The sequence below is a fragment of the Aedes aegypti genome, chromosome 2 (assembly GCF_002204515.2).
Source record: "Aedes aegypti strain LVP_AGWG chromosome 2, AaegL5.0 Primary Assembly, whole genome shotgun sequence".
Taxonomy (NCBI): domain Eukaryota; kingdom Metazoa; phylum Arthropoda; class Insecta; order Diptera; family Culicidae; genus Aedes; species Aedes aegypti.
The window spans coordinates 30,729,264-30,753,448 of NC_035108.1; the positions used below are offsets into that span (position 1 = coordinate 30,729,264).

The 24,185-nt window shown below is 36.6% G+C and overlaps 1 protein-coding gene across 1 annotated transcript in view; it reads left to right on the top strand.

The window, feature by feature from the left end:
• The window catches only part of LOC5574103, a 116,373-nt gene that overhangs the window by 32,473 nt on the left and 59,715 nt on the right, over positions 1–24,185 (top strand). Inside the window, exon 3 of the mRNA XM_021844905.1 lies at positions 22,021–22,050. Within this exon, the coding sequence (XP_021700597.1) occupies positions 22,021–22,050 (30 nt within the window). The remainder of the gene's footprint in view (positions 1–22,020; positions 22,051–24,185) is intronic.

Genomic DNA, 24,185 nt, shown 5'->3' on the forward strand with positions numbered 1-24,185 from the left:
TTTGTCATGAACTCAACATTCAATGCCATGAGAAATTTTCACGATGATTTCGGGGCCCCCAAGAACCCGGGGCCCGGTGCGGACCGCACCAAAGTATTCTTAAAGCACGCCACATTGTTTGTTTTTTATTTATTGTTTCACAATGGACCTATGCACGACTTCACTATCTGACGTTTTAGCGGTGCCGTGTTATTTATGTAACCATGGATACAAGTGAATTTGACACCGCTCAAACCTCAAATTAGTGAACTCGTGCAAAGGTCCATTCTTGCGACATAAGACCCTGAGGGGTGCGAACTCGAATATTTTGGCCTTTCAATTTGAACACAACTTTTTCGCACACTCCTAGGCATACTCGGATCATTTTCATGAAAAATTTAGCTTGACAGCAGCCTGGCTGCTAATTGATATCCAGTTCGCATCCCCTAGGTAAGACCTAGAATTTTTTGTTTCCACAAAATGATTTCAAAGAAGAAATTTTTTGATTCAGTAACTTAACATTACACTATCTCGTTCCTGAAGGTTCCATATAATATCTAATTCATATAGGCGAATATGGAAAGAAGTTGTTTGCATGATTCTAATATTACTTTGATGTAATAATAGCGGTCCAAATTCACCCTTATGGCCTAATGTCACCCCCACACGACAGTACATCATCTGTTTAATATTTTTTGACGTTGGTTATTTTAATTATTCTTGAATATCTTTCCGGGAAATGGGGTATCCGGGAAATGGGGTATCCGGGAAATGATTTCCGGGAAATGGTATAGAACCGTCCTAAGCACCTGAAGTTCCAAAACTTGTAGGTCCTCATCAAGCTTTGTTCACGTCTTATGCCCGTGGAGGACTATCGGTCTTATGAGCGTTTTGAACATGGTAAATTTCGTGCAGAGATTGATCGTAATTCCTTTTAGAGCCCATGACGACTTCTACAGATGGTTGGGCTTCACATTTCACAGCAACGCTGTTATCTGCCATCAGCAAAGCTATACAAAGAAAAAAAATGATTATCTAATCAAGAGTTCTTTCTAAGGAATTATGCAGAACTTTACTCATTTAAAAAAAACGAAGGCACGGGTCCTAACATGGATCAAAAAGGCATTAAAAATAATAAAATAAAGTGGCACTGAAGTGTTTTATTGCTTTAGATAGTACCTGAGACGAGACTCGCGAAGAGGAAAAAAAGCAACGTCATATGCAGCCCAGATTTCGCTGTCAGATGCAGCCAGTTGATTTTGTGGGCGAATATGCGGAGAGTATTGGAATCATTAATAAAAAAAATAATTCAGCGAAATATTCCATTTGATTTGCGCTGATGAAACTAAATCGAAACAAGCAAAACATTTGTTATTGCAATGTTTACTGCGTTTGCGGATGTGAAATTTAACTTGAAAAGGTTTTCTGAACTTGGAACGATGCAATCGCAATTCATCTTTGCCATTGAGTTCATGTAAAAGCTTGAACATCTTGCTCACAAATTTGTGTAAACACAAAATCGAAGAAGAAAATCTTAGCAACCGTAGAAAAAGAAGACCGACTTCGCGAGTCTCGTCTCAGGATAGTACCAAAACTTTTATCAGTAGAATTAATTTGTGTGCGCTTAGCACAAGACATACGAGTACTTATCTATTTAATTCTCTACAAAACATTCCAGCTCAGTCAAAGCTACTGACAATTCCACTTCAGCTTGTAACGAGTAGTTAATTCCCATCATGATGAAACGAGATAAAATGGACATGATGTTTTCCCAATGCTCTTGATGCCTTTATGTTCATTAAATACAAATTCTCGTTACATTCGTGCTGATTGATCCGTAATCAAAACGACTTGCAGAATGGTAATAACTGTTAGGCCAACCATGCACACTATGAATCTATCCGACGGGAGAGGCTTTGCGACCTGCTGGCCACACTTTCCCTCTATCCATTAATCGAGTAGCTAGCTAGAATCCTCGACTATCCAATAATCGTCGTCCATTTGTCACTGCGTCGCGTCCGGTCTCCTAGCCTAGCCTAGCCGTATTCCTATCAACTTCAAGTATCATCCAGTAAACTATGACTAGGAAAGTTGACCTGAGTAAAGTTGTATAACAAGAAGATAACACGTTTTGATATCCGATAACAAGCAATTTATAACTTAGGTAACAAGACCAACATGTCTAAAAAATTTAAACCGTAGACTAGGGGCAAATTGATCGTTATTTTGCATATATTTTTATTATGTATTTTGTATAGTTTTAAATTTTTGGATTTGTATTTTGTATATCCTTATGAATTCATATATTGTCAAACTAATTTAAGCAAATTCAGAACTTCGTTGATTTTGAAGCACCATTTCAATTCCATATCACATATCAATGGTTGCTATTCCGTGATTGACCGAAGTCAGTGAAAATGCACAAACAATCAACTGAAAGTTCGGGATTGGCCATAATCTTCTTCAGTGTGCATTATTCAGTGCCTCTATTTATACAGGGTCAATAACGGCGCCGGCCACGTCCTTACAGTCATGTGGGATTGGGGGAAGGAATTTTAGTGTGTAACCTTTGCTATTTGGAGACCATGTTTGCCTCTGCATCTCCACAAAGGTTATTGGGAGGGATGTTTGTTAATGGGGAGGATCGTTGGGTACAAGGATTCACTTTGATGAGCGATTAGACCTTGTTAAATAATTATTTGTGAAATATAAACATGATTATATGTAAATATAATATTTTCATTTGATATGAACAATTTCTATGTAGAGGAAAATTATGCCGACACTTGAGGTGACGAACCATTCAAAGTTTGTTAAACAAACACCTAAATGTAACATTCCTACAGCTGTCAGGACGAAAGCATGTGTTATTATATTTTACTTATTTGAAAAGAAATAAAATACTCGATTAGCTGGAACATCGTAGAACACTCTTATTCTTATGCCGACACTTACAGTGGCGAACCATCACAAGTTTGTTGAATAAAGTGAACCTTACACAAGTCTACACTTGTAGTGTCGAACCATTAAAATTTTTTTAATTACAAAAATAAAGGAAAAAAGGGGTGTTTTGAAAAAAAAAATGTTAAGCATAAATAATTCACGAATCAGAGTTTATGTCGAGACTCACAGTGACGAACCATTCATAGTTTGTTGAAGAATCATATGAAATTAAATGTGCATTCATACATGTGTTATAGATTATAATTAGTAGCATGAAACGAGCTCACCAATTGATCCGTCATCCTTGACTGAGCCGCAACAATCCACTTTCAGCTTTACTCGTTTGTTAGGCTATATAAAAGCACTCAGAGAAAATAGGCGCGCGACCCGAGAGGGAAAGCAACTGACGACTGCTCGGGCTTTCTTGACGCACTGCCCAGGAGCAAGCGTCAAGGTCGAAGGATCAAACACTGCTTCATTTCAATTACATGTGATAAAATAACATTGAAACTCAAATTATAGGTCATAAATAACATTAAAATTGAAAATGACACACGTGACATGATTTGCGTGTGACCCCTATGAGATACTTCAGAGACTGAGAACAACAAAGTATGTATGAATATACAAAGAAACAATATTTTCATACTAGTGGGGGGTCTCCTACATTGATACCCTCCCTCTCTCCCCACAACTTTCTAGTGGAAGATTCAAGTATGATATCCATCGTTTTTCGGAATTTCTAGACCCCATTTTCCCTCTCTTACGTTTTCTCCAATACCTGATACATAGTGCTATCACACTTTCATTGACCGTCTCCTCCCCACATAATGGAAGTCATTTTTGAATGACCCATAGCACCGACGTTTATAGTATATAATGCAAAACATCGTAGAGATATTTTTTTACAATTCAAATACATTACAGCGAGCGTTAATCGCAACAGCACCATTATTTGACTGCAAATTGACCAGCGCGATAATAAATGTTGTACAAAATCGCTTATAACTTTAGATCAAAATAACACACACTATTTTTCATATTTTATGAAAAACAAGCTCAGCTTTCCAATGATGCAAAAACTTTTAAAACCGGTGATTGCGAACATCATGCAAATTTAGTTATTTTGATAAAATCCAATATGGCGGCTTAATTCAATATGGCCGCCAAATATTTTTATTTTTGCAAATGAAGCTCGTACGTTTTTTTTTCTTTCCAAAACCATGTTATTGTGACAGGAATTTCTGAATTATGGCAGTTTGATTAAGCCAAGAATTCATCAATTTGACCAACCGTATGCAGTTTCTTTACTAACTCGACAAGAGCCTTCGAATGAACATTTTGAAAGACCAAGTGTAAATAGTGGGCCGGTCTCAGCGAAAATTACTATTTTCAATACCATTTTGAGATTAAAAATCCATCCTATCCACTAAATGTTGGTCCCATGAACCTGAAAATGGCGTTAACGTTCTTACCACTATAATATGGAAAGTTTTGAACATTTTAATTCTGGAAATCCGCATAATACGCCTGAAGAAAGGTAATTTCCTATGTAAAAAGCATGTGTTTCACGAAGTTAAGATTTTACTAACGAAAAACAAAAATTGTTACGCTTTATGATTCCAAAAATGCATTGAAAGCAACTTATGCTAACATAGCATTTTATTACTTAAAATTTTATGCAGTTTCAGCAAAACTTTTAGAACTGTCGTTTTCAATCATATTGGTTACTAGTGGTCCCGGCAAACTTCGTCTTGCCATCAAGTAGGCTGTTGGAAAACGTCATCCCCCATACAAAATGAAACCATAGTCTTCTCCCGTTTTCCCGATTATTCTGGAGACTTTCCCGAACTTTTTCCTCGCACGAACACGTCGCATGCCTTGTGGAATGCAACAGTGAAAAACTTGCGTCAATCCGTTGACCCGTTCTCAAGCCATCTCGTGACATACAAACACCACTCCATTTTTATTTATATAGATAGACTAGAGATGGGCAAAACGCCTCAGTCCAGTGAACGGATCCGATCCGAATCACTCAATTTAGTGAACTGGATGTTTTGAACGGTTCCGTGGCTTAGCGACTCACAAAAGAAGAGCGAACTGAACTTCCTGTTGCGCGATATGCGTCGTTCCTTTCGTATTTTTCTCTCTCTCTCATTCTTCGTACATTCTACCCCAGAAACTCACGATGCAATCGGCCGATTTCCCCTAAACGAAGCAAACGGAAGCAGCAAAAAATGTGCTTGTCATTCAACTGGGCATTTTTTTTCTCTATCTTACATCTTCCTGTGTGCAAGTGAGCGGGTCAAATTTGTCTGTCTATGCTGAGAGTGCAGAAAGCACGGTGCAGTAGCAGGCATTGCAGAATTCGCTCTCATTTGAGTATGAAGCACGATCAAAGCAAGCAAAGGAAAACATCCCATCTGTTGCGGTCCACGATCGTCAATGTATCGCAGGTTGTAACAATTTTGATAAATGGAAGCAGCGAACGAGAGCCCCAAAGAGAGAGCGATGATAAAATCTTTTTTTTTTTTGCGTGTTTACCGTTGGGGATAGGTGTTTTTCTTTACTGGCACGATAAACAATCCGCGAACTTTCAAAAGCAGTAGCGTCCCCCAGGTTTGGAGCATGTTTAGAGGGGTTTTATCATGCACTACTATCCTTCCAATCTGATCAAAGTTGTAGCAGTGTTCAATAAACAGTCTCTCATAATGTGCTGCATATTAAAATAGTTAGGGTTCATTCAAATATTACGTAACGCAAAATTTGCCAATTTAGGCCCCCTCCCTCCCCCACGTAACAGCTTTTGTATGGAAAATTTTAAGTTTTTGTATGGACCGTTACAGTATGTAAGACCCCCTCCCTCCCCCTGTTGCGTTACGTATAATTGAACGATCCCTTACAGAGAGCGATACGTGAAATATTCTCTCAATTTTCTCAGGATTCAATCCCTGAGCAGCAGAAAAACTATGCTTGCATGTGTGGTATGGCGCGCAAAGCAAGCCACGTGTCAAGCGTAATAATAAAGTCAAGAAACGAACGAAGGAGGATAGAGATCAAATGAATCGACTCTCGCCAAAAAAGAGCTACTTATCACTCTCTCTTTTGAATGATCCGGATCTTTTGAACGACTCTGATTCTTATTGCCCATCTCCATTGGTTACACCTGAAAAACTTTAATATTTCATGCAAAGCTACCCTTTGAAAATGAAGAAAAGTGGACGGATCGTGTAGAGATTAGAACAATAGCCTCTCACGCCGAGAAAAAAAAACAGCTCTAACTCATCAATAGACAACTAAAAACTAGAAAACAATCAATGTCCATCATGCAAATGAAATGTTTTGTAGGTATCCTTCAATCGAATTGCAATTCGGTTCTGAAGTTATCAAATTCACGTCAGATTACGGTGCTAATTTTATTTTTAAATTATCTTATTACGTTATAATACTACAACTACACATCCATATTGATAACAAGTTTTGTTATACGTTCAATGATTATAAACATTTGACGTCGATGACATCCTCGATCTTCCTTAGCCGAGTGGTTAGAGTCCACGGCTACAAAGCAAAGCCATGCTGAAGGTGTCTGCGTTCGATTACCGGTCGGTTCAAGATCTTTTCATAATGGAAATTTCCTTGATTTCCCTGGTCATAGAGTATTAATCGTACCTGCCACACGATATACGAATGTGAAAATGGCAACTTTGGCAAAGAAAGCTCTCAGTTAATAACTGTGGAGCTGAGAAGCAGGATTTGTCCCAGTGAGGACGTAATGCCAAGAAGAAGAAGAAGACATCCTCGATCTGACAGCTCAATATTTGTCCATAACAAAAAATACCAAAATGAATTCATGATAATAAAACTTGTTATTGCTATGTTATACGATAGTTATTCTACTATGCAGTTTGAAACCCGCTCTCGTTGTGATCGGACGTGTTATTCATCGCGCTTTATTCTCGATCTATTATTCAAATAGTCTTTTGTTTTCGTGATCTCCTATCGTTGTTGCAGCATCGATCTAGCACCGGCGGCCGCTGGTCAAAAACGGAATAGTTCCACAGTAATATCAAACGGCGTGGAGCCAAATGGCCCGACCCAGAAACTTCGTCGCCCCTTAACGGATTTCCCGAGCACATCTGCCCTGATTGAGCTTCCGATCATGGATACAACAGATCAACAAAACGCCACGTGCTCTTCTATCAGCTACGGTTACAACATCGCCACATCAAATCAGTTTGGCACTCTAGCTGGCAGTGATACCAACGTGCTGCCTATCACGCAAAATAAAAATGCCAAAAAAGGAAAAGAAAAGATTCCGCTGGTCACGATTACTGAGACCACCATCCCTGCTATACAAGGAATGGCCTTGAACGCAGGCGTCTCGATGTTCAACGTCAAGCGAACATCAACTGGGGTCAATGTGTTCATGTACACAACCCAAGACCACTCCAAGCTCGTTTCCTACCTGAAACAGCAAAAAGCAAACTTCTTCACTTACGTGCGAGATGAAGACAGAATGACTAAAATTGTCTTGACTGGGCTTCCAGACATGAATGTCGAAGAGGTATCCGAAGCACTCAAGGAAGTGGATGTGTCTCCAAAAGAAATCCGAAAAATGACGCTCAAGAGAAAACGGAACGAAGATCATGCTTTGTACCTCCTGTATTTCAACAAAGGAAGCGTGCAGCTCAACGCCATTAGGAAAATCAAGACGGTTGGCCATTGCATCGTTAGGTGGGACTTTTATTCCACAAAGACAAAAGGACCCGTTCAGTGCCGCAATTGTCAAATGTACGGACATGGATCTGCACAATGTTTCCGCCGGCCACGTTGTGTCAAATGTGGAAATGATCACAAGACTATTGATTGCCCGCTAACGGCAAACCGTGAGGATAAGTCCATTAAGCTTCCAAAAGAACAGCTTGCATGTGCGAATTGTGGTCAGCAACATACCGCTAACTTTCACCTTTATGAGAAACGTCAAGAGTTCATCAACGCCAGGAATCATCAACTTCTCAAGTCCAAAACCCAGAGATCTAGCCGTGAAGGGTTCCAGTTTCGTCCAGAAGAATTCCCCCCATCCGGGCCACTGGGAGGGTCGTTCCAGAAACCGTTTCGTCAACATGCTCAGCTGTATTCCAACGTTGTGTCCCATCGTGAAGATCGAACCGTTCCACCCCAGTTCCGCCAACATCATAATCCCCGGTATAGCAGTAACCAGTCCACAAAAAACGATCTTTTCTCCCCAGAAGAAATCGTCGACATTGTGTCTGATGTTTTCTCAAGGTTAAGTACTTGTACGACCAAGCAACAACAGATCAAAGTGATTTTTGAAATAACAGCTCAGTACTGTTTCCCGTGTAATGGATAATAATACCAGAAACATCACAGTTTCATACTGGAATGCTAATGGTGTTCAGAGCAAATCGCATGACCTTTTCCGATTCCTCATTAATAATTCGATTGATGTTGTTCTCATCTGCGAAACTTTTCTCAAACCAGCTATCAAACTTGTTCATTCTGATTACAAAATTTACCGCTTAGACAGATCTGGCCGTCGTAAAGGCGGAGTTGCAATAATCGTTAGTTCTAATGTTGCGCATACATTGCTGCCTTCTTTCGACCTTGAAATTGTCGAGGCAATAGATATTGAGGTTGTCACATCTACGGGTCCAATTTCGTTAGTTTCTGCTTACAATCCTGGCGCTAACAGAGATAATGAGCTTTTTCTACAAGATATTCAAAAGCTCACTAAAATTCGAAACAGCTTCTTCATTTGTGGAGATCTAAACGCCCGCCACCGTCTGTGGAACTGCATTCGTGCTAACACTGCAGGCAATTTGCTTTTCAATGAACTGCAATCTGGTACTTTTATTGTACAACATCCTCCATTATCTACGTATATTCCCACTGATCCAAACCGTCGATGCTCTACTCTTGATTTAGTGCTTACAAATGGTATACATTCAATATTAAACATACAAACTGTTCAAGATCTAACATCTGACCATTTACCAGTGCTATTTGAAATTGATTCCGCTACGGCAAACTTAGCCCATCCTCGATCCATTCCAGACTATTCCCGTGCCAACTGGAGAGAATTTAAATCTTTCCTAAATGATAACATTGATCTACAACAACTTAATTTGAGTACAATTCACGAAACCTATCAAATTGACAACCATATTGAATATTTTACCACTATTATGCACCAAGCTCATGAAAGATTTATTCCGCTAATTGTTCCAGACAGGTACAAGCTTATTTTACCTGATGATATTCTTCGTTTGATAAGATTAAGAAATAGTCGCCGGAGACAATGGCAACGAAATCGAAGAGATCCATACCTTAAATCCGTCTATGACTATGTATGTACTTTAGTCAAAAAACGTATCGACGAGTTCAGGAACAAATCATGGTCAGATAATTTGCTGAGCATGAATTACGATCGAAATAATCACAACAAAATGTGGAAATTTGGTAAATTTTTCAAAAACAAACATAATTTCATACCAGCACTTCAAAAAGACGGTAAATTATTGATTACCGATAAAGAAAAATGTGAAGAAATTGGAAATAACTTTGCCAGAGCACATCTCACTACCTTTCATGATCAAAGTCCCATCGAATTCGAAGTTAATTCATCAGTTGATAATTTTCTTGCAAACCACGAACAAGTTGATCTTGATACTCGGAGGCTAGTCAAACCGAAGGAAATATTACACTTTCTAAAAAAGTTGAAAAACAACAAATCTCCAGGCTTTGACCAAATAAATAATCGGTGTTTGAAAAGATTACCGAGAAAAGCTCTCGTACTTTTGACATTTATTTTCAATTCGTGCATAAAACTGAATTACTTCCCCTTGGCATGGAAACATGCTAAGGTTATAGCAATTCCGAAGCCAAATAAAGACCAATCTGACCCGCGAAACTACCGTCCTATTAGTCTATTGAGCAGTTTAAGTAAAATCTTCGAGAAAGTTTTACTAAACCGAATCAATCAACATATCTCAGAAAACAATATAATTTCAGAAACTCAGTTCGGATTCAGGACTGAGCATTCTACAGTTCACCAATTGCATCGACTAACTAGGAATATAAAAAACAACCGCGAAATCAAGAAGTCTACTGGACTAGTTCTGTTAGACAATGAAAAAGCATTCGATACGGTTTGGCACAAAGGTTTGATTTTCAAAATGATCAATTTGAATTTTCCTACTTATCTGGTAAAATTAATTCATTCCTACATATCAGATCGTGACTTTGTAGTAACGATAGGTTCCGAAACCTCTCAGTTACAAACCGTTCCTGCTGGTGTCCCTCAAGGGAGCGTTTTATCTCCCGTGTTGTATAACGTCTACACACATGATATTCCAGATTTTGGAGGATGTGTACGATATCAATTTGCTGATGATGTAGCCATAACATCGTCATCTAGCGATCCAGTTGAGGTGATTATCAATCTCAATGCGAGTCTAGTCCAGTATTCCAATTATTGCAAAAAATGGAAAATTAAGGTCAATGAAAATAAAACCGAAGCTGTTTTCTTTACAAGGTTCAGAAGTCCAAGAAAACTTCCTAATAGATGTCTGAATTTGAATGGATTTGATATACCGTGGAAAGATGAAGCGAAGTATCTAGGTTTAATTTTAGATAAAAAACTTACGTTTCAAAAACATTCTCAGTATATACTTGAGAGATGTGAGAAATTGATTAGAATTATGTATCCTTTTATTAATCGAAAATCAAAACTAAATACTCGAAATAAGATTTTGCTGTACAAAACTGTATTTAGATCAACTCTAGCCTACGCTTCGCCAGTATGGTCCGAGTGTGCCATGTCTCATAGGAAAAAGCTACAAGTTTTTCAAAACAAATGTTTAAAAATGGTTCATAATTTACCTCCTTGGTTTAGCACCAGCGAATTACATGACATTAGTCATATAGAAACCCTAGATCAGTACTGCAATAGAATTAGATCAAACTATTATCAGAAATGTGAAAGTTCTTCTTTTGATATGTTGCGTGCTTTATGTAATTAGTGTTAGGGTCCTAGCTTTTAAGTTTTAATTGTTTCAAGTAAGAGGTTTTTTATCTGAAAAGATTGTTTTCCTCTAAATGAAAAATCAATATGATATAACATCATCACTATATTGTAAAGATACTTAAAAAATCGATCTAATGTTGAAAGTTGCTAACGAACTCATTATTTGTAGAATAAGGAATTTATTGTATAATACTCTTTTATGATGAATAAACTGTTGATTGATTGATTTATTCTACTATGCTCGGGGAAGTATTCAATTCCATAACAGTTGCCAGAGTGCGGTACACTCGGTGAGATACCGACCGGGACCAGTTGACCACATGCGCTTCAGTCACTCCGCCGGCCGGTTCTCGGAACGGACTTCTCGGTTTGATCGATGTTGAAGATTAATTAGCGCAATGGATGGCCCTGTTGGCCATTGATAACCGTCACCACAAAGCAGACGACAACGGACTAGTAGCCTGATGGAAATGCTGTACCTAGGTTCTTTTCAACCATGGCTCTCGGCCAAAAAACAAGCTGCTTCTAGACGAGAGTTTTAGATTAGCTCGATAGTGTCCAACATAGAATAAAAGTGGCATTTTATACCCTATTCAATAACAGATAGCATTTTAATCAAACTGAACGAATAGCGCAGTTTAATTTATTCAACTTGTTTTACAATAAAATAAAAGACATGTTCCATCAATTTGTGGAAAGGACAAGAAATTGCTACAGAAATTCTACTAATCCATCAAATAAGTTCGACCATTTCTGCTAGATAAGCCTTTACGCATTTAATAAAAAAACCACACAAAGTTATAAGAAAATTAATTAAAAAAAATAAATCCTCACAAAATCCCATCATAATCTGCTCCAGAATTTATTCGATAAATTGTGTAGATATAATCTGTATGAATTCGTCGACTTATTCCTGGACAATGTAATGAAGGAATAGAAGTTGAAACTTTTGAAATAACGCAATGAATTTCTGTAGTCTAGTCTAAAATGAATATGTTGTCGGACAAATCAAAAAATCTCATGTAAGAGAAACTCAACTAACAATTGTAGTGCTATGAGCCAAGATTATTTGCTTTCTGTTGTATAACAGTTGAATTGAAGCAGTAAACGCTTCAACCTGTCAAAAATAGAACGATTAGCGTAAATATAGCTGTAAAGCTGTTGCAGCTACAAATTCTAGCTGATATTTCTTCAATATATCGCATTTGCTGATTTCATTAAGGCGTATCTCCACACCGTGAAAAGCAGCAACCTAATGTTTTGGAATAGAAGTCCCCATCAAAAACCCCGGCTGCTTCTTTGCAATATGTTTTGTTATGCTGCTTAATATATAAAATATAATTAAGAAGCGCTTTGTCGTTTGTTATACAGCGAGCATACAGCAAGAAGCTGAAAAATAACAAATTGTGGTGCTTTTACGAAGCCTTTTGGATGTAAACATTGCGTTTGACGTTTCACACATTTCTAGAGACTGTGTAGGTATAGTTTGAACTTTTTTATTTATTTATTTATTTCGTCAAGCATAGGTAGACTACATACAATAATTACAATACTTTCTTACATGCTATGGATTACTTCTATTGTTCTTTAGTTGTGTTTTAAGCTGCTCTTTGGACATAGTAATGCCAATGAATTCGCAATGTACATTATACTGACGCATCATACGGTTTATTGGTCCGTTTTGAGCATAATGCGTTCTGCATGATTTTGGTCCATAAATGAACCTTGACACTTTTGATCATGTTTCTGACATTTCGGAAGAGACACGGAAAACAAAAAACACCCAAAATTTGAGTTTAAGGCAAGGGGTGTGACAAAATCTTAAGAAACATAAAAAAATGTTTTTTGGACTTAAACAAACGAAAAACATAGAAAAATAGAGTAAACATGTGTTTTTGGCCTAAACTTAAGCGTTTGACACTAAAATTGGGACAGAGCTTTAGGACCCAATTGTGTAACTTTGGATACATTACATTCGATTATTATTTGAAATCCGGAAGCTGTGAAACAGCTTGAAAATAATGTTTAATCGATAATACAGGAAAGCTGTAAAAAATTATCCAACAGTTGCGAAATGTTTGAAAAAGCGCCTTACGAAATGTTATACAGCTACTTGTCGTATAGCAGTCAAGATAAAGCTATGATCGGTTTGCATAATAACTAACAACACAGCTCAAAATAAACAAAATCAACTGAATTTGTACATGTAACTGTCAATACAATACCAAAAATCAGCAGATCGAACTATCAAAATCACAATACCATAGTAGCCATTTTGTTTTTTTCATCCTCCATCTTGAATTCCAAAACCAACGAATCCGGCTTAGTTGAAGATATAGACCCTCTATGTAGTTAGTTAACAAGACCCATATCCCGAAATCAATTACCCATTACTATCCTCATGGGGGAATAGCTGGATTTCTTCTTCTTGACATGACGTCCTCACGGGGACAGAAACTGCTTCTCAGCTTAGTTTTCTTATGAGCACTTCCACAGTTATTAATTGAGAGCTTTTTTTTCCAAAGTTTCCATTTTCGCATTCGTATACCATGAGGCAAGTACGATGATACTCTATGCCTAGGGAAGTCCAGGAAATTTCCATTACGAAAATATCCTGGACTGACCGGAAATCGAACCCAGACATCTTTAGTATGGTTTTTCTCTATAGCCGCGAACTATAACCACTCGGCCAAGGTAGGCCCTTGATAGATAGATTTATTTTATAATAAAAGATTAACTCAACGCAATTTGTCGTCGCAAAAGCTACATATTTAGACACATAAAATACATCAAAGCCAATTTCCCATATGAAATGGTAAATTTCAGATAGCGAATCTTTTCATTTTATAGAATAAACTAAAATAATTGAATTTGAGATTTTTGAGAAAAAATTCAAAAAGCTGTGAAAACAATTGAATCAAAAGTTACAGATAGGCTAAATATGTACCAAGATAAATATTAAAATAGCAGGCGAACAACTCGTCGAATCATCTTGATGTGGATACGAGTAACTGACATAGAAGAATGCAACACGTGGAAGAACATTTTAGGCTTTTTATATGAATTTAAAAAATTTACACAATTTTAGCATTTTTGAAACGTTTATAAATAATCTGTTCTACGATCACTATTTGATGTAGGTGTAGGTTTGAATAGTTGGCCACTTATCTTTGACAGCCTAGTTATCATAGAACTTGAATACGGTCTCGAATCTCTTAGCGAAAAGCATTTTCACAAACTGGGACCATTTTTGTAATCTAAGTCAGAAATTTCCATATAACGTTAAACGCTTAGAGGTATGCAATGTCCCACAAATGTTCGTAATTCATTCAATTTTGTTCGAATCATACTCCATTATCAAAGTTACCCCAAAACAGAAAACCAACTTTCGATTATATGAAAAATTATATATCCATTCAAAATAAATCTTTTGCCAATTTATCGACTGTAATCGATAGGGGGCCCAGATAGCCGTAGCGGTAAACGCGCAGCTAGTCAGCATGACCATGCTGAGGGTCATGGGTTCGAATCCCGCTGGTCGAGGATCTTTTCGTAACGGAAATTTTCTCGATTCCCAGGGCATAGAGTATCTTCATACCTGCCACACGATATACGCATGCAAAAATGGTCATTGGCATAGTAAGCTCTCAGTTAATAACTGTGGAAGTGCTCATAAGAACACTAAGCTGAGAAGCAGGCTCTGTCCCAGTTGGGACGTAACGCCAGAAAGAAGAAGAAGAAGAATCGATAGCCAGGATGCCAGGATACTTGTTTTAAAAATATAAATTGTAAATCTTTGAAACAGCATGCAAAAATATTCAAATTTTCTTCGAAAAAACTAACAAAGTTACCCCGTTTTACGGTATTGTCATAGTAATCATAAATTTATTCACCAAAGCCATCAACACCGTTAGCAAAGCTACATATTTGCTTCAGGAATGTTATTAAGCATGATCTCACAAATACCTGCCGTTTAAAGTCTGATTTTTGCATTCCAAAATCATACTTACGTCCGTAAGCTTCAAGACAAAGAATTCACAAAAAGATCCCGAGCACTGTCTACGAATGATTTTATCAGATGAATATCAGCAGTACATTGCGAAGAACGTTTACCTTTTGCAAACAAAATTAATTGAACAAAAATATGTTGACATCGTTGTGTATTAAAATATTTTGTACAGCAGTTTTAAAAGAAAATGATATTTTGGATGAAACATAAATTCACTGAACTTAAAGGTTTCAGTCAATGAACTAAAAACTAACTTTAAAAAATAATAATCACAAGGTTTCAAAATAGGATTACATGAAACGTCCAGTTTTTCATCAAATAATTACATTATCCCGCCAGAATCCCAGCTTCAAAGACACGTTCTCCTGCAATTGGGATATTTGCGCCAGTTCATCTAAAATTCTATTATATCAATTCATCACCGTTTCCAACAAACTTTCAAACAAATTTACGTTCGACCTAACGTCATTCGAACGAATTGTTCTAAGAACGTTCGACCAAATGTCCTTCCGACTAAATGTATTTTCAGCCAAATTTCATTCGACCAAATGTCTTTCGACCAAGTATCCTAAATCCACTTACAGAGGGATCAAAGTATGCTAGATGGAAGTGACTGGGCATTCAATCGAATTAGAGGAAATATCGTATTGACTATGTTCAATATTTCCACATCTGGCCTACCTGAATCATCACAGGAATGTCTAAAATATTTGCTTACGGACGAATCTATGACATTTGGTCGAATGACATTTCGTCGAATGACATTTCATCGAATGACATTTCGTCGAAAGACGTTTAGTCGAATGTACGCTTGGTCGGAAGTACATTGGGTCGAATGCACATTTCGTCAAATGGATATTTGGTCGTAAAGAATATAATTTCTTCAAGAATCACATGGGATTTGGTCAAGAGGAAAATTAGTCGTGTCGGAAAGGGCTTTCTCAAGAATTTTATTTAGTTCACTTTAACAAAAAAGAACTAAATAATATTAAAGCTTTAGAAAAAGCAAAACTTTTGTTTGATGTCCGTGTGACAGGGGAACATTTCCAGAAACCTGGAGGAAATTACCAGAACCCCACTCAGTGCCGTCGGTGCCAAAAGTGGGGTCATGGTACAAAAAATTGTCGCATGGATGCTAAATGCATGATTTGCGGAGGTTCTTCTCACGCCAAAGACGTCTGTCCAGTGAAGGAAGATACCACCAAATTCATATGTTGTAATTGCGGGGCTAACCATAAGTCCAATTTTTGGAATTGTCCTTCACGCAAAAAGGTCATTGAGGCTCGTGCCAGGCAGATGAAAGATAATATCCGTTACGATAACGGTCGTTTCCGGAATTTGCCTGGTAGAGTATCGAACAGTGCTCATTTTTCAGTTAACGATCGCTTGATCATGAATCATACCCATCAGGAAGATCATAATCATGCTCATTCACAAACTAATTTTATTCCGTCGGGTAGCCGTTCGAATCTTTCTATTTCGAATGTATCTACCCACGGTAAATCCTTTGCCGATATCGTAGCAGGAAATTCGAACTCCTCCCCTGTTCGATCCATGGGTACCCATTCTACTTGTTTCAAATCAAATGGAAAAAACCCTACCGCCACAGGTAACTCCGCTTCTTCGTCTACCGGAAATTCCAATGGGAAATCACATGACATGTCTGCCTCTGATTTTAATTTTCTAACTGAACAATTGAATCTAATGATTGATGCAATGTTCAAAGCCACCACTATGACTGAAGCAGTCCAAGTAGGTGTAAAATTTACAAATAAAATTGTTATTGGATTACGTTTTTCTAATGGATCCAAATAATAATTTAAATATTTTAAATTGGAATGCTCGTTCTCTAAATGGTAAAGAGGACGAGCTGTTTAATTTTCTTACGGTTAATAACGTGCATATAGCAGTTATTACCGAAACGTATTTAAAACCTGGATCTAAACTCAAAAGAGATCCTAACTTTTTTGTTTATCGTAATGATAGACTTGATGGGGCATGTGGGGGAGTTGCAATCATCATTCATAGGCGTATAAAACATCAACTGTTTTCATCATTTGAAACTAAAGTTTTTGAAACTTTAGGTGTTTCTGTTGAAACACAGTTTGGTAAATATACTTTCATAGCTGCCTATTTGCCTTTTCAATGCTCTGGGCAGCAAGTTAATTTGCTCCAAACTGACTTGCGTAAATTGACTCGCAATAAGTCAAATTTTTTTGTCATTGGTGACTTTAATGCCAAACATCGGTCATGGAATAATTCTCAAAGTAATTCCAACGGCAGAATTTTATTTGATGAGTGCTCTTCAGGATATTTCTCAATTCAATACCCTGATAGCCCCACATGTTTTTCCTCTTCTAGAAATCCATCTACGATTGATTTGGTCTTAACCGACTCTAGTCATCTTTGTAGCCAAATGATTACTCATGCTGATTTTGATTCTGATCATGTCCCTGTTACATTTCAAATATCCCAAGAAGCGATTCTCAATCCTATCAGCTCCACTTTCAATTATTTACGAGCCGACTGGAATATATATAAAACGTATGTTGACTCCAATCTTGATGCTAACATTTCTTTAGAAACTAAACTTGATATTGACAATGCTCTTGAAACTTTAACAAATTCCATTGTTGAAGCCCGGAGCATTGCAATTCCAAAATGTGAAGTAAAATTTGAATCCGTGATTATAGACGATGATCTTAAACTCTTGATCCGTCTTAAAAACGTGAGGAGAAGGCAATTTCAACGCACTCGCGATCCTGTTATGAAAATTATATGGCAGGATTTGCAGAAAGAAATCAAGAAACGTTTTGCTCAATTAAGAAACAAAAATTTTGAAAATAAAATTTCTCAATTGGACCCTGGCTCTAAGCCCTTTTGGAAATTATCGAAAATCTTGAAAAAACCTCAGAAGCCAATACCGGCATTGAAAGAGGAAAACAAATTATTACTAACTAATTGCGAAAAAGCTCAAAAACTTGCTTTGCAGTTTGAAAGTGCGCACAATTTTAATTTAGGACTTACTAGTCCAATTGAAAATGAAGTTACTCAGGAGTTCGAAAATATTCTCAATCAAGAGAACGTTTTCGAAAATGCCTGGGAGACTGATTTGGAAGAAGTGAGAACTATTATTAAAAAATTCAAAAATATGAAAGCTCCTGGCGATGATGGAATTTTCTACATCCTCATCAAGAAACTTCCGGAAAATACCTTATCATTTCTAGTTGATATATTTAACAAATGATTTCGATTAGCATATTTTCCTGACAAATGGAAAAATGCTAAGGTTGTTCCAATTTTAAAACCAGACAAAAATCCAGCAGAAGCTTCTAGCTATCGTCCAATCAGTTTGCTTTCCTCCATCAGTAAACTTTTTGAAAAGGTCATTTTGAACAGAATGATGGCCCACATCAACGAAAATTTAATTTTTTCGGATTCCGCCATGGACATTCGACCACTCATCAACTTTTACGTGCAACAAATTTGATCCGTTCCAACAAATCTGAAGGCTATTCTACTGGTCTTGCTCTTCTAGACATAGAAAAAGCATTCGACATTGTTTGGCATGAAGGTTTGATTGTAAAATTAAAAAACTTTAATTTTCCAACATACATTGTTAGAATAATTCAAAATTATCTGTCAAATCGTACACTTCAGGTTAATTATCAGAACTCCAGATCTGAAAGACTTCCTGTAAGAGCTTGTGTTCCTCAAGGCAGCATTTTATTATACAATATTTTCACATCTGACTTACCTGAGTTACCTCAGGGATGTCAAAAATCTTTGTTTGCGGATGACACAGGCCTCTCCGCCAAAGGACGAAGCCTGCGTGTCATCTGTAGTCGATTGCAAAAAAGTTTGGATATTTTTTCTTCATACTTGCAAAAATGGAAGATTTCTCCTAATGCTTCCAAAACTCAACTAATAATATTCCCACATAAACCAAAAGCTCTTTATTTGAAACCTTCAAGTAGACATGTTGTCACGATGAGAGGGGTTCCAATAAATTGGTCAGATGAAGTTAAGTATCTAGGGCTCATGCTAGATAAGAATTTAACTTTCAAAAATCACATTGAGGGCATTCAAGCCAAATGTAATAAATATGTAAAATGTCTCTATCCCCTTATTAATAGAAAATCAAAACTTTGTCTTAAGAACAAGCTGTTGATATTCAAACAAATTTTCAGGCCAGCCATGTTGTATGCTGTACCAATATGGACTAGCTGTTGTAATACCAGCAAGAAAGCTCTGCAGAGAATTCAAAATAAAATTTTGAAAATGATTCTGAGGCTTCCTCCCTGGTATAGTACCAATGAGTTACATAGAATATCCAATGTTGAAACATTGGAACAAATGTCAAATACAATCATTAATAATTTCAGGCAAAAATCGTTACAATCTTCTATTGCCACGATTAATGCGTTATATGTTTAGGTTAAGTTAGGTTAAGTATATTAAAAACTTTTTTTTTTCTCTTATATGCAGGTGACATCAACTCACCTGTAAAAAAAAACTGAACTGCTACGGCAAATGAAATGTAATATGTTGTTAACAAAATGTTAATTAAATCTTAAATTTGTTTTACCAAATTAGGATGATAGTGTTGTCAAATAATACAGAACACCTAGATATAAGAAATGAATGTAATGTTTGGAAAAATACTAATAAAGAATAAAAAAAAAAAACTTCATACTGTCAACTACTTGCTCCGTTGTTTTCAGATTTCCCGAAGGAGGGAGAGAAAGCGGTTTTCTGATTACGTCACCGTGCAATAGGCTATTGCCTTACTATCGGCTTACTTGATTGAAACTTAGAAATCTGGTGGTTAGTTTGAGAAACGTGTTCAAAATCAAAGCAAAATCGCATGGCGCAACGTAGGAAAGTTCCACTTTTTACTTTTCGACTTGAAAAAATGTACTGAAGAGAAACAACAGACCCATAACCTGAAAGAAAAAAAATATCCTCTTTAAAATGCACCAAGTTCCGCTAACAATTTATGTGATTAGATTGAGTAGTTCTTGTTGTGTTTCCGGAGCGGCCGTCTTCCGGATTTTCTGTTACTTGTTTAATTTTACATCTGTCGGCAAAAATAGCAAGAATGATTGCCAATAGAAAATATCAACACACAGAAGAAAAAAGTGTTGTAATTTGTCAATGACACCTCTCCTTATCCTACCTAACGCCGTACTACGGACGATCCTTTTCTCGAATCTGGAATCGCAAATTCAAAATATTCAAAAATCAACTAATATCTCCTCATTTCTCAGCTTTGGAAAATGTTTAGCTTTCCTATGATTTATGGGCCTTCAAATTAAAGGAGGATCTTCTTCTTATAATAGTATCCGGAACCCACCAAAATTTTAATTTAAAATAATGTTAATCTGGATGTTTGACCTTTTCAATGCTTTCTCCTGAGAGGAGTGCTGAAGAACTTATCTAAACGTACATGAAACGCCGCAATGTTTCAAGCAAATGCGCCAATATCTAATCGAGCCCAATAACTTTACTGCGTCAAGCCATGAAATATGTTTGTTAAAAACAAATGTACTATTATCACTTTATGAAACAGCATTTCTCTTGGAATTATTTTCCGCAAACATAGCACTAATAAGTCATTCAATATTTTCATGAATTAATACTTTTGTGAATTGGTGCTCTGTTCAGTTCATTTGGTGCTAAACCTTGGTGATTTTATTGAATTTATTTTCATTGTAAGAAGAAAATATCAGACTCGCCCTTATTCCATATCATTCCATTCGTTGTTTTGCATCCGTCAACAACGAAACAAAATCCTGCTCATCCATAGTGAAAAATCGTGCCGGCAGCGGTACCATTGAAAGTAGGTATGTACGTGAAAATTGCGTTATCTGTCACTTTGCCCAGGGAGGGGGGGATGTTTGGGTATGGATCATTCAGACTCCTCCACAAAATCGTTTGACCTGGCGTTGTTGACGGTATTTGATGTCATTTCTCTTATTCAGGTTTATTCTGCGAGTCGAATGAATCACGACGAGCTGAACTCAAATGGAAACAAGTAAACTTAATGGAAGCAAGTAAAAACAATGCTCTAGTTTGATTGTTTTTGATTGACTTAATTAATTTTTTTTTCAATCGAAGTCTTGAAATCCGTTATCATGGCCATATGTTTACCTTAGGAATATTATTTAGCTGAAAGTCAATTACAACAATAATTTCCATGAGTAGGTAAATGAACCCTACAAGTGAATCTTTTGATGAACTTCTTTAAAATCGTGTCCTCAAAGCCATGGCTATCAAAATTGGTCCATTTATTCTATGTTTAAAATTGCGTTTAATGCAGACAATCCAATGTGATCATTTTTTTTCTATGCCCAACTGTATGCTGTAAAACGAAAGGCTTCGAGCACTTACACTGACAGTTGTCATTGGGTAAAGATCAGCAGTCATATATAAAGAGCGATTATTTATTGAACGATTAAATAATTCAACAATGTTTCATGTTAATATTTCTAAAACTGAGCAACATAAATATTTAATAAGATTTTTTTTCAATAATTGGTATTATAGAAAAAATAATAAATTCAAAAGATCATTATGTTTCCAACGTTGAGCAATAAATAGACTAAACTCAGTATCATATATTATTTATGTTTGCAAAAATCCCTCTAGTGTTTTAATGACGTACATTTGCTCAATATATATGAATCTCATATATTTTAAACTGACTTTTTAAGTAACTCTTGGACGCTCATACACTAACAACGAATCAACACTGAGTGTTCTTTATAGATAATCCCCGTAGAAAGAAGACCTTTCCCTCCTTTAAATTACATTGCAAAATAAGCCTCGCACCCAATTAGTTACGCCCTCCCGTGTCGTCCTTCGTTCAGATAAACCGCCCTGACCATTTTGTACCGTTCGTTCTTGTTTGTACTTTCATTCGCTCCGGTTCGAAAAACCAAACCAAATATAACAAACCTAACGTACGACTGAAACCGTAAAACCCTCCTGTGGACGTTGAAACAAAAAAAAAACGAAACAAATATGACCGAAACAGGACAGTACCAATCCAAAGTGGAAATCCACGGTAAATTTCATTAGCTGACATTTAATCTATCTTGTTTTTTTTTTGTCTGGCTCTCTAGTTCGTTTCGATTCGTACTTTCTCTGCATATCTGTATTACTCGCACTTCCCCTCCGTAGTTCCCATAAAATTCCAACACTTTATCCGTTCCCCTTTTTAATCCAATTTCACTATTGATACTCTAGCAATGCGTATACCTAGTAGCTTGTCTCGATACAGATTTTTTACCCCACAGTATAAAAAATGAAATCGGAATGCTGTGTAGAGTTGTAGCGGAAACACCGAAAAAAACCATCGAAATTTGCATAAGCCTCCTCTAGTTTAATCCCTATGCATCCATCGAACGCACATAGAAAAGCACGTTTTGCTACATTTTCGCTCGTCGTAATTTTTCCCGGTAGTTGCTCTTACTAGGCTTCGGTAAAATCTATCACCTCTAATGAATATTCCATTTCCGAAATTGGACGGCAGTTTTTTGCCGAGTGTATGCGAACACCCAATGTAAAAGGTTGCTTCAATTCATGTGAAGTTGTGCACATTTCTACTCGTTGAAACCATTCAATGTGATCAATGAAAATGTATTCAAAACTCTAGTGGAAAGAGTGGAAATCAGCTTTATGAGTCTGTTACGTGATAATATCAAGAAAAGAACGAACCTTAAGTGAATGAAAATGTGACAACTGATTCTTGATACACAAATGATGAATTCTATGTCGTAGGGTCCTAAAACCTTATACTTATGAACCTAGATCAAAAACACATATTTACTCAATTTTTAACCGCTCTTTTAGATTTTTTTTAAATTTTGGTTGAATTCTATTTTCAGTGATGGGGCGAATGTCAAAGTTGTTAAAAAATGTCATGGCTGAAATTTCGACCCATTTTCTTAAATTTAAATTTATTTATCAACTAGTTGCTATTTGAGCGAAACAAATTGTCAATGTAGTTGCAAGAAAGAGTGGGTTCTTCATATTTTTCGATAAAACAAGATTTTTTCTGAAATTTTATGATCCATTACCTGTAAATATAATGCCGGCTGCTAATAGACGATTGCGTTGAGTAACAATGATCAATTTATAGCGATGTGAAAGCGCATTCCAATTTATCAAAAGCCGCTTCTAATAAAATATTTATAGCTGTGAATGTGAATGTGAACGAGAAATAAACCTTCTCACGAATTGCAACACTGTCAAACCAACAAAAAAACGATTCCATTGAATTTAACCCCTTTACTGTCAGTATTAATTTTGTGCACCAACAAAAAATAATAAAAATGTGGAAAACAATTTGTTTCGTAGTTTTTGCATCATTATTCACCAGTTTCCAAAAAAAATCACAATTTTTAGAATATCTTAATTTTTTACTGGATTTATGTCCAAACCTCACTGGGATGGACCCTGCTTATCAGCTAAGTGTTTTACGATAACTATTGAAGTTATTAACTGAGAACTTGCTTAGTCAATTTTTCGGAAAACTTCAACAGGCTTCTCACAAGGACAATTTTTACAGAATCCCGCTTTAAGTTCTAGTTGAAATCATGACTTATTAGAGACCATAGAAGGATCTTCAAATAACACTAGATAAGACTCTGACAGCATCCTATAAAAACTTCTGATTGATTGCTGGGAATCATTTTTATAAAATGCCAAACAAATTTCTTACAGGGTTCAGGGCAACTTTTTTTAAATCCTGCGCTGGATTCTGATGTTATGATGAGAATAATTTTTACAGTATCACAGAGGCAAATATCTAATTTCGATTTCTCCAAAAGAAAAATTTATCACTATTATTTGATTTTACCAAAAATTTTGAATTTGCTGCATTAACACTTCAGTAGTCGCGCTGTATATTTTGTACAACACATGTGGAAAAACCTCACTTTTCATACGCAGCATCAGCGTAGTGCTTATGGCAGTGGTCAACCTAATAACAACGGGAAGATTAAAAAACAGTTTGGCCCATAGCACAATGGGGTTTTTGAGGTTTGGTCCACAATTCAAAAAGATTGGACTGACCTGCATTAAACAGTAGGGCTCCTGTGATATACAGAAACGATTGTCATAGAGGATGGATTCGACTCGACATCGATTCAACTACATTGTGATCATCGACCCGACACGGTCCCGACTTTTACCCGA